The following is a 16,253-nucleotide window of genomic DNA, read 5'->3' as shown; positions in this document are numbered from 1 at the left end:
GTTTAAGGCTCAAGATGCTACTGTGGCCCGATTTTTAATTCCGGGGGATCTACAGAGCCCGAGTCTATTTACAAACAACTGTTGAATAAGCCACAGAATTAGGACAAGGAAGTATCAAAAAGTTCTTCTCCCCTGCTCCCAACAACTACTTCAATTTTACTTTGAAAGCAGGAATCTAAATGAGGAGCTGGGACTGGAGAGCTGGGAACCAAGTGAGAGGCCCCAGGAGAAGGCAGGCATCCCTGGAGGAAAGTCAGTGCTGACCCCTGATGAATCATGAGGCAGTAGAACCAAGGAAAAAGACAGTTTTAGGCTGAAAGAGAAGTGTGATTTACTGCTTAATTTATGTTAGGGCCACACCCAAGGGCACTCAGGGATTACTCCTGGCTCTGGGCTCAGGAGACACTCCTGATGAGCTCAAGGGACTGTATACGGTATCAGGGATTATATGTAAGACAAACACCTTGTCTGCTGTGCAATCTCTCTAGCCCAAGGCAGATCATTTTAAAAGGAAGTAGTTGGTTCAGAAGAACAAATTGCTACAAACAGGACCTCACAGCTTTTCAGTATTGCTACATGAGAAGAATGAAATCCAGGATGCATTCAGAGTGAAAAGATATCAGTGAAAACGGGAGTTACTGATGGAATTTAGCGTTGTCTTTTTGGTAACAGTTATAGGGAATAAGTCAGACCTTCACTGGTCAATGACAATTTAGTAGTTTATAAAATTCTAACCCAGGGCTAAGGCATATTACAGAGATTTGCTCAAATTAAGAAACCAAGAGAAGTGGAATCTCATTTCCCTGTCTCAAACTCAAATCAAGATGTTGAAATGAAATGCATCTTGACATTCCCAAAGAGATTGTATTAACCTAATAGAATGATCCACCTCTCCATGATCAAAGCCCATTTATCATGAAATGACTCTTGGCAGATAACATAAAAAAAATCCTTTCAGTTTATTACATGAATCTGAATTGCATAAATTGCTGTGGTAATTCCAGTTTCACGCTGAAAAACCTTGTGGTTGCTTGAATGGATTACTTCTTTAGAAAATATTAAAGGAAAGAATGCTTTTATTCCTTCCAAGTATTTCCGAGAGAAAGGAAAACACAAATCTAGAGGTACCTGGAGTTAAATAAAATAAATTAATACAATACTTGTAGTTTTCTTTTTCTGAGTTTGAAATAAAACAAAAATAATTCTATTGCAGTGGTACAAATAGTCACAAATCAAAAAACTTAAATCAAAACTTTTTATATTTTATTTGAATATTTATAGCTTTGAAAAGTTTTATAAAAATTTTTATAAAAACTTTTAATAAGTCAAATTATAAATATTTACTTACTTCAAATTGCTTACAAAAATAATCCTTGTGATCTATAATAGTCAATATTTGCTTAATTAAAACCAGTATAAGAATTTTAGAGCCAGTGTGGACTGAATTATGTTAAAACCACAGATCTGACCTTTTGACTCAATTCTATCATGTAATAAATTAGGGACTCTGGATATGGGTAAGTCATGCTCTCTTCCTGGGTCTCTCCTTCCTAATTCTATAAAGGAAGTAAAATAGCATTTTTCATAATAGCAGTGAAAAGATTTTCACAATATTTTAACAATACCAGTGAAAATATACATCTGTATTTGCTTTAAACAATGAAAGTTGTATCACATTCTTTGAGCAATTCAAAAGACTAGATTATGCTCAGAAGATTTCACCCAGCAATTCCAGATATAGAGAAGCTGTGAATGGCTGCTTTTAAAACCATCACTTTCAAGTTATATTAGGATTGTTTAAAGGGGAGGAAATCCACCTGGATATACAGTGAAGTCACATGCACAGTGTATCTTTTTCAGAAGACAAAGGGAACACTTTTCTTGGGTTACCTATATCTCAGCCAACACAGATTTGCCAAATGTTTGTGTTAAACAGAAAAATAAAAGGGCAAAAAAGGTCATTGACTTGACATTCTTAGAACAGAAGTGCTGCTATCTTGTTAAAAGTTCATGAGCTATAACAGCTTTGATGCATGTCAGAGTGATAAGAAAGGTAGATTTCAAGGATCACTGGCACCAGCACTCTGGCAGAACAACAGAGAGAACTCAGAGTGCTCACATGCCTTCCTCATCTTTCTTCATTGTTGGAAACAACACAACTGCTCTTTGGTTCCAAATTTACTTAGCCTATTGGTTGTTGCCTTCTCAGGGACAAACTTGCTCAGTCTTCCATGGAAATCCCCCTTGAAACTATTTATTGCTCACCTCGATTGTTCCAGCACTCCTATAGGTGATGGCACCCACTTTGGGCAACTCTGAGGGTTTTTTTTCTCTGCTATTTCACCCCCTTTCCTACCTCCTTCAGCCTACAGACACAAAGGATATAGAGTGTGGTTTATATCATGTCAGGCATCTTGCCAGGAAAGCCCATTTACTGAGTGACTTCAATACATTACTTCTCTGTGCACTTCATTTCTTCATCTGTAAAATAATATTTCTAAGACCTTTACCTCATAAGGTTTGATAGAGGCCAAACTGTTCCTCTGAAGTCCAATCTTCCAATTCTCCTGGCTTCAATTATACTTCCTCCTAAAGATTCCCATATTAGGGGCTCCTGCCATGATCCCTAATGGACATCTTTGTTACAAGTTAGTTCTACGTTGGCTGTAGATGACTAGCCATGGATAAGTCCCCTAAACTCTTCAGGCTTCTTGTCCCATCACCTATGTAATGAAGGGCAAGGTTCCCTAAGAATCATACATTACAACTTCGGACTCTGCAATTCTGATCTGAAACCTTTCAAGTTGTTTCTCTCAAATTAATATATATTATTAATATATAATTATATACACATATACATATATACATATACATATATACATAATATATATTATATACACATATACATATATTATTAATATATGTATATGTGTATATAATTAATGGTGGTGGGGTGCTCCCATTCCTCAAAATGTGAAGTGTCAACTTCTGGAAATGTATAGAAAAGTATACATTATTCACAACCTCCCACCTCAAGTTTCTCTGTTTCCTGCTGCCATTTTGATTAAGGCATTTCTTGTTTGAATTAGATTGATGTTATCCTAATTAACCTTATTTTCCTGGCTTTTTTCCTTCCTTCTTCTCTCATTGTTTTTTCTTGTCTTTTATTCTTCTTTAATTGAAGTGATAACTAGGCTAAACATACAGTTATACTGTGCTTACAAAAATTCTACTTTTCTCATATTTTCCCACAAATATTTGGAGGAACCATATGTCTGTGCTTAGGGCTCATTTCTGGATCTGCACTCAGGGATCCTCCTGGAAATGCTCAGGGAACTATATGGTGTGCCAGGAATCAAACCAAGTTCAGCAGCATGCAAGGCAAGCACCCCATCTGTTGTACTGTCACTCTGGCCTCTTTCCACAAACACATGAAACTACTAGTCTATAAAGCAAAACTGTTGATAAATGCATCTATGTTTATGGTTTTATCTTCTTTTTAGATTTTATGTTTAAGTAGACTAAAACATTATTCTCAGTTCCTTGTGAATTGTTATCATTTTTGCTTTAGGTTCTAGTTTATCATTTAAGCCATAGTCTCTAATATCTATTCCCATTTGGGAACCATGTCTTATCCAGAAAGCTTATATTTCTGTTAGTAAGAAGTTGTACTTGACCTCCTGGGGAGCTTATACTAATGGTTATGACAGTGCATCTTGGTGAGAGTAATATTGTCTGTAGGCTGGCTGTGGGGCAGGAGCTCTGCAGGCAACACATCACCACTTCCACACCTCACTCACACCAACAACTTTTCTAGACTCCTTTGTAACTTTGGATAAAGATCAACTTTTTGTGTCTACCTGGGCTTTTCACGTCCCTAAATCTAAACCATTTTTCACCTCTCAGCCTTGTTTTCCTCACGTTCTCTCAACTCCTGTTTGCATATTTTACAGTTATTCATTTCCTTTCCTCCTTTTCTGTTATCCTTGAATTATTGTTATACCCAACACATATTCTTCCTTATGTATGTTTAACTGTATGTTAAAAAAACTCCTCAAAAAAAGACCTGAAACCTCCAACTAGTCTATAGATTCTCTCTCATCTTACTACCCAAATCAAATTGTAATGCTTAGCTATCTCTTTTCTTCCATGATAACCAAACTTTCTACATTTTCTTCCTGTGTTCAGTGAAAATATGTTATGGTCAATTTATATTTATATTTTTTTGTCTCCTCCATCCTGGGTCTCCCTGGATGTATATCTAGAAGGCACCTAATATTTGTGAATGAAAAAATCAATAGGGATAGGGGTAAGTTAGTCTTTGGATTCTAGAATAAAACTAGAGAACATTTCTTAAGAAATTTTTTAAGAAATATTTGAGAAATATACTAAGAAAAATCATTTTCAGTATAGAGTGCATCCTAGCACCCAATTTTCTATTTTTTTCCCTTGAGATTTGTTTAGCGCCCACAAATGTCCAAAGGTTACATACCTGGCCATGAGCCCATTGTCTAGTAGGAGATGACTTTATTTAACCTGTGTCTCTATAAGTCTGCCTCAGGCAGCAGCATCTTCTGGAACCATCTTGCCTATACAGTGTGGGTAGCTCCTGTGATCATAGAGCATCTCCCTGTATGAGTATGCCAGGGTCAGGTTGATCCTGGGAAGGTTTTTATAGCAAGCCAGTCAGACTTTTAAAAGGAAGTTTCTTTTCTCATCCCCCTGTTTTTATTCCCCTAATGTTCCCCTGTTGGCACCACTCGGGCTTTTTTGGCTGTTTGTTTTTTTTGCTCAGGATGGCTGTACTGACTTCTCTAAGAATGGTGCTGCTCAGGAGTCTGGATGCCATTCTCCACATTCTGGTTAACTCTTACTGCTCAATGGTCCTCAGGGTCAGCTTGTAGGTTTGTAAGTTCTTGGTGCATCTTGTACTTTTTGGCATCTGTATTCATGCATTTGGTTGAGGCATAGGTGCTAATTGAGGCTGACATCTCATGTTACTGTCATGCTCAGCCCAGCTCTCCTTTCCACCACATAATCTCACACACACATCTTGAAATCAACAGGTTGACAAGGAATATTGTGCTTCTGTTTTTTCTTGTCTCAACAAGCAGTTGCTCTCCCTGGAAAATTGCCTTGTTTCTCTTTTCTATTGAGGGGAAATTAAAAAAACAAACAAACAAATATAGATGTCCACTTGCTTGTCCTCCTCTGTACAGTACAGATATAGGTTAATTATTCTGAAGATCACTCTCCGACTTTACCAGTATGTGACCTGTTCCCTGGGAAATAGCAATTAGTTCACTCTTAGACAGCAGGTTTACTTAGAGAAAGGGCCTAAAACTCAGGATAACAAGCTGCCCAATGCTAGGTGACAACAGCACTGTCCTTCTCCAGATGCACCTTCTAACTTCAGGTGAGAGGTATGGCAGCCACTGCACCTGAGTTATCCCTTCCCAAGATTACTCTTCTAATCTGGTTCTGGTTGTGATGAATTTGTTTGCAAATGGGCTATCTGTGTTTTCTTCTTTCTTTCAAAATACTTGGCACTGCATATTCATGGTTCCCTCCAAAAGCAGGGATTGATCTTTCAATGGTAATTTGGGGCTGTACTTCACTTAGACTGAGATTTGAGCTATACAGGGAGCTGATTGAGATTTGGGATATATAGGGAGCTGGTTGTTTTAATCTAGACCCAGGTGTACACCAATAGTGGATACAAATGTGTGTGTGTGTGTGTGTGTGTGTGTGTGTGTGTGTGTGTGTGTGTAGTGTATGTATGTGTAAGTGCGTGTAGTATCAAATAATTAACGATGGGGCTGGATGGAAGTGGATGCCATCCCAGACCACGTGGCTCCGCAACCCCCATCCAGCCGGCGGGTCCCAGGCCCAGGTGAATGGAGGAATCAGACTCATCCAGAGACAGGCATCAGGAAGCATCAACTTTATTCATGCCCTATCCACCACATGTGTGGTTTCTATCATAACCTTTCAAGCACAGCCATTCTTTACTAGCCCTGCATCTTAATTCCTTTCAGCCATCTTCCCTTTGGGCTCCATGCTGGTCAAAGACCAGAACGCAGAGACCCAAAAGCCAGAGCGCCCAGCAGGGCAAAACCCTCTAATCCCTTCGCTCAAAGGCCTATCTACCTATTCCAAGACCCCTCCCAGGAATGGGCAGGGTCTTGCAGGTAAGGTCACACCTAATATTCAGTTCCCAAGACCCCTCCCAGAAATGGGTGAGTCTCAGATATGTACACCTACCAGTGCATGCGAGTGGTATAGTGTAGTGTAGTGAGAAAGAGAGAAGGTAATGTGAATGAGTGTTTAGTATTTTTCTGACAAGGTGGGACATTCATTCTTTTACTGATTTGGTGCTTAGGCTGGATTATGTGCTGTTGGAGTTCATCATGCTGGAGGTTTCTAGGACACCCTGGGGTCACCCTGGAGGTGCTGGAGGGGTCTTGTACAAGAGATTGCCCACAGATGGAACATTTATTTGTGATGGTAAAGGGGGTGTGACTCTCTGCTCAAGGATCATTCCCAGGTGCACACAGGCCCTGTGCAGTAGCAGAGGTAGAACTCAAGTGCATTTCTTACAAGGCAAGTGCCTGAACCCCTGTATTATCTCAGCATCACCAAGATGGTTCACTGTAATTCAGCTTCCTAGAAGGGTCCCTGATCTCCATCCAGAATTCAGATTCAGACTGAGTCTGTCTGGTTTCATTTTTATGTTTTTGTGTTCTCAATCAAGTACAGGATCCTTTGCCTGGTTACCAGGCAGATACTTGACAAAGATAAACTCAGTGGGCTATAAAGTTGTTGCCACTGGGCAAAATACTTTAAATGGGCTCAACAGATAGGTGATTATATCTGATATTAAGTTAATGGAATAGTCCATATAAGATAGAATAATTCAATATTTTGAATATTTCAGTTCCCTGTCTGCCAGTATAAAGCACTTTTTAAAGTTTCCTTTAGACCCAGAAAGGGAGATCCACATGTCAGTCCCTACACTAGCTATGGAATTCAGGTGTCCACATCCTTTTATTTCCTCTTAGTGTCTCTTGCTTTTTTGGCAGTAAGGGTGGGATAGGGAATTCAGAGCAGTGTTTAGAGTGTTCGGAGGCCACTCCTGTAGATACCCAGCCTGGTCTACAGTTTAGCACTTAGTTCCTGAGATGTGATGTTATATGGGCCCAGCATTGTTGGGGGCTTTGGGACACACCAGGTGGTGCTGGAGGACCAGGTCAAGGGGTCTGCCTGCAGGCACATGTGCTGACCTTTTGCCTCTCTCCCAACCCCTCACTCTGCTCTGAAGTTCTCTCCAGCCTCCTATCCTCCCTTCCTCCTCATCTCTTTCCCCTCCATATTCTTAGACTTCATGACTACACTGGAGCTAGAAAACTGGATATTTTCTTGCTGCCTTTTTTTCTATCTCCATTCCCACATTTTGTTTTTCCATTCTCACCATCACAGAGTATGGGGTTCCAGTCCTGAGACCTATGCCATTGTTTCAGCCACTTTATCTCTGGTCTCCATAGCTTGTTCTGAATTGATGCAACCTTTCCTGTCCCTCCTACTTCACTCTTTCCCCTCAAAAAACTTTGCAGGGCCACAGTAGCACATTTAGGGGCCTGCCAGGTGCAGGCATTGTGTGATGGAAGATGAAAAGAACTTTGCTTTCTTTTGTTGTGACTGTAGATGCAAGCCCAGGGTCACAGGGCGGCAGTGTGACCGATGTGCCAGTGGATTTTACCGCTTCCCTGAGTGCCTTCCCTGTCTGTGCAACAAGGATGGTACGACATCACAGATTTGTGACCCAGATACGGGAGCTTGCCTCTGCAAAGTAAGGCCACCTGCAATGTCAATAATGTTAATCACCCACTTTGGAGAGGACATGCTTGGAGGGAGGTTCTTGGGATACATCTGACTGTGTCTAGAGACTTCTCCTGGCTCTGTGCTCAGGGGTCATTCTTGATGATGCTCTAGAAATCAGATTCATGGACCAAACTAGGGACAGCTGCATGCAAAACTAGTGACTAATCCCTGTTTTAGCTCGCCAGTACAGCAAGAAAATTGTCCATGTTGAGCCAACATATAAAAGGATATCTGAAATAAAATGGAACATGGGAGAATCCTATAATATGTGTGGCAGAATAAATTAGTCTCTATTTCATTTAATAGAAGTAATTAAATGAAGCGAATTCATTCACCTCACTCATCTTTTGAAGAGGCTAGTGACATCCTTAAGAATTTGAGGGCTGGTCCTAGACCCTTTGCAGAAAAATAGATTCACACTTTGTCAACAGTTTCAAGAGATTGATGGAGCCAGTTCCTGAGGTTCATTATCTCTACCAGGAAGTTTGAGAGTTCCAAGTTCTGGTGGATATTTTGGGACAGTAACTGAAAAAAATGAATGGTTCTCCCATGTTGTGAATCTTTCTGACTTCTCTACTTTCTTTTTTCTTTTCTTTCTTTCTTTCTTTTTTTTTTTTTTTTTTGTGGTTTTTGGGTCACACCTGGCAGTGCTCAGGAATTATTCCTGGCTCCAGGCTCAGAAATTGTTCCTGGCAGGCACGGGGGACCATATGGGACGCCGGGATTCGAACTGATGACCTCCTGCATGAAAGGCAAACGCCTTACCTCCATGCTATCTGGCCTCAACTTCTCTACTTTCAAGATGCCCAGGTGCATCTTATAAAAATGCAGAAACTCTTCCTTTTGGGTGTGGTGTTTAAAAAATATAAAGGCTTAGAGATAGGTATCTGTTGGTGCTTTGCTGATTAGGTACTTTGTTTGTGCAAGTCTATATGAGCAACTCAGCACCCTGGAGCAGAAATGATCTCTTATTTTGTGTTTTCCATCAACAGGAAAATGTGGAAGGTCCAGAATGCAGTGTGTGTCGAAAAGGATCATTCCATTTAGAACCATCAAATCCTAAGGGCTGTACCAACTGCTTTTGTTTTAGAGTAAATAATCTCTGTCAGAGTACAAATAAGAGAAGAACTAAGGTATGCAAGAAATTCACCGTTTGTTTTTGTTTAGTGTTTCTGAAAGAGGCAAACTTGACAGGTTATGAAATTTACAAAATAATCTACAAAGACTTCTTTGTAGATTACTTCGTTAGAATGTTTGCTGGAGCCCCTACAACCCTTTACCACTCACCTTCTAATACACACATCACTGTGTTTCTTTCCTCTGTACCCAGTTCAGTCCCGAGCTCTATCCAGCCCTCTGTCAGGCTATACGCAAGATCACACATCCAGGTCCAGAAAAAAACTTTCTTCAGCCTTCCCTATAGAACAGGTCACCAGACTTCTTTATGTGCTTCCCACCTTTGCATATTCTGGTGTTTTTTTTAATCACTCCTTGGTTTATTATATTTCAGCTCTAAAATCTGTTTATGATCTGGCTTTACTAGCCTTGATACAGCATCTGGAGCAGGATCTAGGGCCATAATAGACATTCAGTTATGCTCAGCATAACTGGGCTTTGTTGTTTTATTTTCTGTTTATCTTTTCTTCTTCCTATTTTCTCTCTCTTTACCATATCTTTTCTTGGGCCACATTTTAAATGAAACCCGTGATACAAAAATTTTTATTTCTCTCATTATTCCACCAACCAGGAACCTTGAAATTGCTCTCTTTATGTACTAATATCTTATGCCTAGCAAGTATTCAGAAAAGATTATATGTTTATTTCTTTTTTTTTTTTTTAATGCATAATTTTTTTTTAAACACCTTGATTACATACATGATTGTGTTTGGGTTTCAGTCATAAAAGGAACACCACCCATCACCAGTGCAACATTCCCATCACCCAAGTCCCAAATCTCCCTCCTCCCCACCCAACCCCCGCCTGTACCCTAAACAGGCTCTACATTTCCCTCATACATTCTCAATATTAGGACAGTTCAAAATGTAGTTATTTCTCTAACTAAACTCATCACTCTTTGTGGTGAGCTTCCTGAGGTGAGCTGGAACTTCCAGCTCTTTTCTCTTTTGTGTCTGAAAATTATTATTACAAGGGTGTCTTTCATTTTTCTTAAAACCCATAGATGAGTGAGACCATTCTGCGTTTTTCTCTCTCTCTCTGACTTATTTCACTCAGCATAATAGATTCCATGTACATCCATGTATAGGAAAATTTCATGACTTCATCTCTCCTGACAGCTGCATAATATTCCATTGTGTATATGTACCACAGTTTCTTTAGCCATTCGTCTGTTGAAGGGCATCTTGGTTGTTTCCAGAGTCTTGCTATGGTAAATAGAGCTGCAATGAATATAGGTGTAAGGAAGGGGTTTTTGTATTGTATTTTTGTGTTCCTAGGGTATATTCCTAGGAGTGGTATAGCTGGATCGTATGGGAGCTCGATTTCCAGTTTTTGGAGGAATCTCCATATCGCTTTCCATAAAGGTTGAACTAGACAGCATTCCCACCAGCAGTGGATAAGAGTTCCAGAAAAGATTATATGTTTATTTCATTGCCCTCCTCCTAAAAGAAACTCAGACTCATATGGGAAAAAGTACTTTTTTGTTTATAAATCCTATCTGGCATCTCTTCTTCCTTGCCTCCATGAAAACATGGAAGCATGCCTTAGGGAACCTGCCCTGGGGGAATCTGAGTTGCAGAGGGTCAGATGAGTCTATCTAGGGTCTGAGCTCTGTCTAGGCAAACCTGCTGGCTGCCCCTCAGCTTATTCCCCTCCACCAGAGAAGCCAATGTGGAAACACATTGAAGGGAAAACCTTCTGAATCTTCTGTTCCAGTTTGTGGATATGGTGGGCTGGCACCTCGAGACAGCAGATGGGGGCCACATCCCTGTATCATTCAACCCAGGCAGCCGAAGTGTGGTAGCAGATATCCAGGAGCTGCCTGCAACAGAGCACAGTGCCTTCTGGGTGGCACCGCCTTCCTACCTGGGGGACAAGGTGAGGTTATTCCAGGATGGGTCCTCCTGACCTTCTCTGTCACTGCATGAGCATCACATACAAGGCAGCTGAGAGGGAATACAGGGGAGTTCAGGATCCTAAAATGGAAAGAATCATGTTCAATGCAAAAGTAGTACTGATGGAGCTTCCTGGAGTGCGGGTAGGGTGAGGCTGGTTGGGAGCCTCCCTACCTTACCTTGTCAGCCCACCAGCCAAGCGCAGCATCACTTTTCTCCATTTTTGTGCTTTTTCTCCATATTCACTTACTGACAATGTTTTTTTCCAAGTAACCATTTAAATCCTACCTGTTATTGGTATATGTATGCCTTTAAATGCCAATGCTGAAAATTCTTTGTTTTAAAGCAGAAGAAAGGGTCCTTTCAGGAAAACAAAAGCTGAAAAGTGACTCATGACTTATTAAAAGCAGCACTGGAAACCACGGCAGTTCAACTTTCTTTAGCAGAATCATGTGTGCTCAGTGAGATACTCCTTGTGCACCTAAAATACTAATTGCTGCACTTGATGAGTGGGACAGAAATGGGGGGCCCTGGAGAAATATCTTCGGGTGATCTACACATTGGAGGCCTATGTGTGAGCCTTTGAGGTAGGGTTCATTTCACTAGGCCCAGCTCATATTTACCTCTGGGAATGATGAAATATTAGCATCTGGCTGGTTTTGAGTCTTCAATCCCATTTTCATGTTGAAAGACTATGGAATTTGACCTCTGAGTTTGGGAACACTACTTCCATCTCATTTCACAGTCCTCTTCACCTCTGCATAGGATGCTGAGTAACAAATCACACCAAAACCTTGTAGCTTACACAGTGATTATCTGGTACAACATCTGTGGATCAGGAGTCTGAGGTCTATCAGAAGGTTGCAGCAGGATGTCAGCTACAGCTGCTGGGTCCTTTTATGGGCTCACTCCTGGGTCCCTTAGGCCCCTCATCTCTGCTGGCCTTTGCCTGAAGTCTCAGCCAGGGGCTTTTAGGTGTGGCAGCTAAGTTCCTCCACAGTGGCTGAGAGTAAGAAGAGAGTGAGAGAGACAGATTTCAAGGCCCAAATCACAATCTTTAAAACTCACATTCAGCAATTACATATTCTCATTTCTGCCATAGCCTATTTAATTGCTAAGTCCACACACACTCATGGGAAGGAGAATTGAGAATTGAGCTTCCTGTCTTTCAGGCAGGAGGACCAAAGAATATGTGGAGCTGTATTTGTTTTTGTGTGTGCATAATTTATCTATTGGATAGAAGTTTATTTTCCTCTTCTGGGTGCCTGTAAGATGTCTAAAGCTGGGACTCTTCCATCTTCCTCCCAGTCTCTGCTATTTTCCAGCAAGAGGAAAATACTATATGGACATATTCTTAAAATTATTTTAGGGAACAAAGAGATTGTACAGTGGTTAGGGAGCTTGCTGTGTACCATTTCAGTGCCTGGCATTACATATTGTCCCTGGGAATGGTTCCTGAGCACAGGGTCAAGAGTATGCCCAGGGGCCAGAGAGATAGCATAGAAGGCAAGGCATTTGCCTTGCATGCAGAAGGACAGTTATTGGAATCCCGGCATCCCATAAGGTCCCCTGAGCCTTCCAGGAGTGATTTCTGAGCATAGAGCCAGGAGTAATCCCTGAGCGCTGCTGGGTGTGACCCAAAAAAAACAAAAACAAAAACAAAGCAAAAAGAGTATGCCCTGAGAATACTCAAGTGTGGCTCAAATACAAATTAATTAATTCACTAAAATTCCCTTAGCCCAGCACAAAGTCAACATTTCACTTCCATACCACAATCCAAGATGTTCCAATGGAGTTTTCCCAGATTCTCATATATAAAGACATGATGTTGGGTTGGGGTGTAGATTTGTGGGGGACACCAATGGGTTGGGAGCCTCAAAGTACTCCTCTAAGTTATTAAGCTCTCCTCTTCCACCAGAATATTGCCTCTTTCACCTCAGAGGTGATACAACTCTGATCTATCCATTCACTATACCTTCCTTCTGGATAGGTTTTGTCGTTGCTGTTGTATTGTTACTATCCTGTTTCGTTTCTTCGGTCACTCTCAGTGTTGCTCAAAGTTTACTCCTTGCTCTGCACTCGCTACTGGTGGGACTCAGAGGACTAGTTGGGATGTGGGGGATTGAACCCAGGTCAGCTGCATGCAAGGCAAACTGTTCAGCGTTTGTCTCTACCTCTTCTGGATAGGTTTTGGCCAAAAGCTGGGAGGTATCAGCTCAAACAGTGAAGTTAGAAAACTGTGAGAATTGAGAAAACTGACCATTCATCACCTGCATGTTATGCCTCACAAAAGTCTAGTCTGTGTCTACATAGTACATACATGCTGTGTCCCTGAGATAGGACTAAGGAAACAGTCACCATCTGCTCTCAGGGAAAGTTTGCTTTAAATCTATTTTCAAAGTTTCCTCATGTGAGATATTAACTAAGTTTCTGAGTTAAATAAAAAACAGGTGACCAAGATTTCTTAGAATAGCTGTGGATTAGATGAACATTTTGGTTCAGTCACCTTTTAGAATAAAAGGATCCCATTTGTTTCTGTGCAGTTGTTATTTTTCTTTGTAATTGAACTACCTTCTTATAAAATTCAATACTTTTCACATTAAATATTTAAAATGCTAGCAAATGGCACAAAGTAGAAGATTTAAAATTGCTGTCTTCAGTCTCACTCTCCAAGGACGAGCCCAGTTAACGGGCCGATGATATAGTCATTGGCACCCTTTGTCTGGGGCTTGCTGCCATAATGTCTTGGAATGTGTGTGCTATTGATCCTGTTCATTCAATTATAGGTTTCTTCATATGGTGGATACCTCACCTACCAAATCAAGTCCTTTGGCCTCCCCGGTGATATGGTTCTTCTGGGAAAGGAGCCAGATGTACACCTCACTGTATGTACCAAGACATCTGCCATGTACTAGAGAGTGGAAGGTGCAGTGTGCTGACCCACTTTCAGAATTTCTGGACAAAATCTTACAACACATTTAGATTATGCCCCTTCCAATCTTTGTAGAAAGTAGAGGGAAATCTTAGAGCATATAGCCCTACTCCTGAGCTTAACCCTAAAAACTAATCCTAACACTCTCTTAACCTCAGTGGTAACCTCCTCAGAACCCCAAATTCTGTCCATGAATCCCCCAGTATCTTACTTTGTCTTTACTCCCTCTTAAAGGAGTTACCTGTGCCTTACCCTGGCTTCGCAAAATTTCTGCCTCATGATATAAACATCTTTCCTTATATTTTTTTTTACATGTCTTTATCCAGTAAAATAGTTTCATTTAGAAAGTATGAGAGGGGTGAAGGGAACCCCACCTAAAGTAAAAATAAGGAATTGTACACCTCAAGTTGGTATGTGGGTATTCCACAGAAGAAAGGTCTGACACTTGCTTTCAAGACCTTCTTGAAAGGTGCAAAAAGATCATGTGATTTTTGCCCTCAAAAATAAGAAATAAATAAATAAAATAAAAAATAAGTCGGAGTGATAGCACAGTGTTAGGACGTTTGCCTTGCACACTGCCGACCCAGGGCAGACCTGGGTTCGATCCCTGACATCCTATATCATCCCCTGAGCCTGCCAGAAGAGATTTCTGAGTGAAGAGCCAGAAATAACTTCTGAGAGCTGCCGAAGGGTGTGACCCAAAAAACAAAACAAAAAAAAAAAGACTATAATCTAAGAGGGGGAAATGAGAGATATATGCAAACAGTCGTGATCCACTGAATATTCAGAGGAGACACTCAGAGTGCTTCATAGAAGGATCTTGTTCTATATCAGTTGTTTCCATGATTATGAGAGCAAAAATTGCCCTTTCAGGGGCAGTGAAGGGAAACAAGGAAACAGAGATAATGTTCAGCGGGCAGGCAGGCTTGCAGGAGTCACTGATTCAATTCAACTACACTGTGTGCTGACTCAGGGAAATCAAGATTGTGAGGAGGAAGGAGGGGGCTTAAGGCTTCGGCTGGAAACTTTACCTGCTGCAGATAGTGGAGGGACTATTCTGGGTTTTTGTTTGTTTGTTTGTTTGTTTGCTTCTTTGTTTTTTTGAGGAAAAAAGTGGCATTTGTATCCTATGTGCCAGGCAAAGAAACCAGAGCTTCAATCTAGGTCATTCTTTGAAACCCCAATCCTCACCCCAATTCAGGGTACAGAACCTGGGACCTACATGGGGACCTATAGCCTAAACATGGTTGGTTCTAGTTTATTTGCCTTAGATACTGCAGTGTAGTCACAGTTTCCCTGACTGGTATTCTTATGTCACTCACACTCTCTGAAGATGAGGGCCCTGCATGCTGGTAAATATTTGGGTTCATGCATTGCTGTGTTGCTTTTGTTATCACTGGCACCCACAGTTACTGATGTGCTATATATATATATATATTGGTTTTTGGGTCACACCCAGTGATGCTCAGGAGTTACTTCTGGCTATGTGCTCAGAAATTGCTCCTGGCTTGGGGAACCTTATGGGACCTTATGGGAACCTAAACTACAGTCCATCCTAGGTTAGCGCGTGCAAAGCAGATGCCCTACTGCTTGCGTCACAGCTCTGGCCCCATGATGTGCTTTTTTAAAAATCAAAGAAACCTCTATAAAAAAATCTTGACAATGAAATGCTAAATATTTTCAAGTTATAGTCTAAGGGGGAATAAAAAGCTTTTGATAAAATTACTGTCCTGGCCATGCTGTATTTCAGCTTCTTATTTTTGCAGCACACATCAAGGTCAGGCATTAGCTTACTTGTGTTTTACTGCCCAAACCAATTGGAATTCATGGAGGATTGATGACCAAATTTTTTTCTAATTTGATCTCCCAACTTGGAAAATAAATAGGATCATGTGACATTTACTCTGTTGCATTGTTCTAAACACTGTAATAAGAGTTGATGGGGTTTGGCTTTTAGATTGAGGTTTTAAAAGATTGGTGATTACATTTCTTTCTGAAATAATGGTTCTAATTAAATAAACCTGCAAAGGGGTTGTTACTCATCAGAAATACAATGCTTTTGTGGAATCTTTTTGTGGGGAAAGGGTGCGCGATAGAGGGTGTTGACTTTCCCATTATGCCCTGTTTAGGGTTCTCCAAAAGCCAGTGAGAAAGCAAAAGTGTAAGTTCATGGATGTACTCATTCAAACCAATAGTCTTATTAAAATGTTTACTTTGTAGCCAGAGAGATAGCATGGAGGTAAGGCGTTTTTCCCTTGCATGCAGAAGGCCGCTGGTTCGAATCCCGGCATCCCATATGGTCCCCCGAACCTGTCAGGAAGCGATTTCTGAGGATAGAGCCAGGAGTAACCCCTGAGCATCGCCGGTGT

At 40.9% G+C, this 16,253-nt stretch overlaps 1 protein-coding gene across 1 annotated transcript in view; it reads left to right on the top strand.

Annotated features, from left to right (window-relative positions):
• The window catches only part of LAMA3 (laminin subunit alpha 3), a 241,196-nt gene that overhangs the window by 150,946 nt on the left and 73,997 nt on the right, over positions 1 to 16,253 (top strand). Inside the window, exons 34-37 of the mRNA XM_049770908.1 lie at positions 7,705 to 7,849; positions 8,874 to 9,014; positions 10,774 to 10,935; positions 13,739 to 13,837. Coding sequence (XP_049626865.1) covers positions 7,705 to 7,849; positions 8,874 to 9,014; positions 10,774 to 10,935; positions 13,739 to 13,837 — 547 coding nt within the window. The remainder of the gene's footprint in view (positions 1 to 7,704; positions 7,850 to 8,873; positions 9,015 to 10,773; positions 10,936 to 13,738; positions 13,838 to 16,253) is intronic.

Source organism: Suncus etruscus, chromosome 3 (assembly GCF_024139225.1).
Source record: "Suncus etruscus isolate mSunEtr1 chromosome 3, mSunEtr1.pri.cur, whole genome shotgun sequence".
Lineage (NCBI taxonomy): Eukaryota > Metazoa > Chordata > Mammalia > Eulipotyphla > Soricidae > Suncus > Suncus etruscus.
The sequence above is the reverse complement of the archived record's forward strand: the minus strand, read 5'-3'. Positions and strand labels throughout refer to the sequence as shown.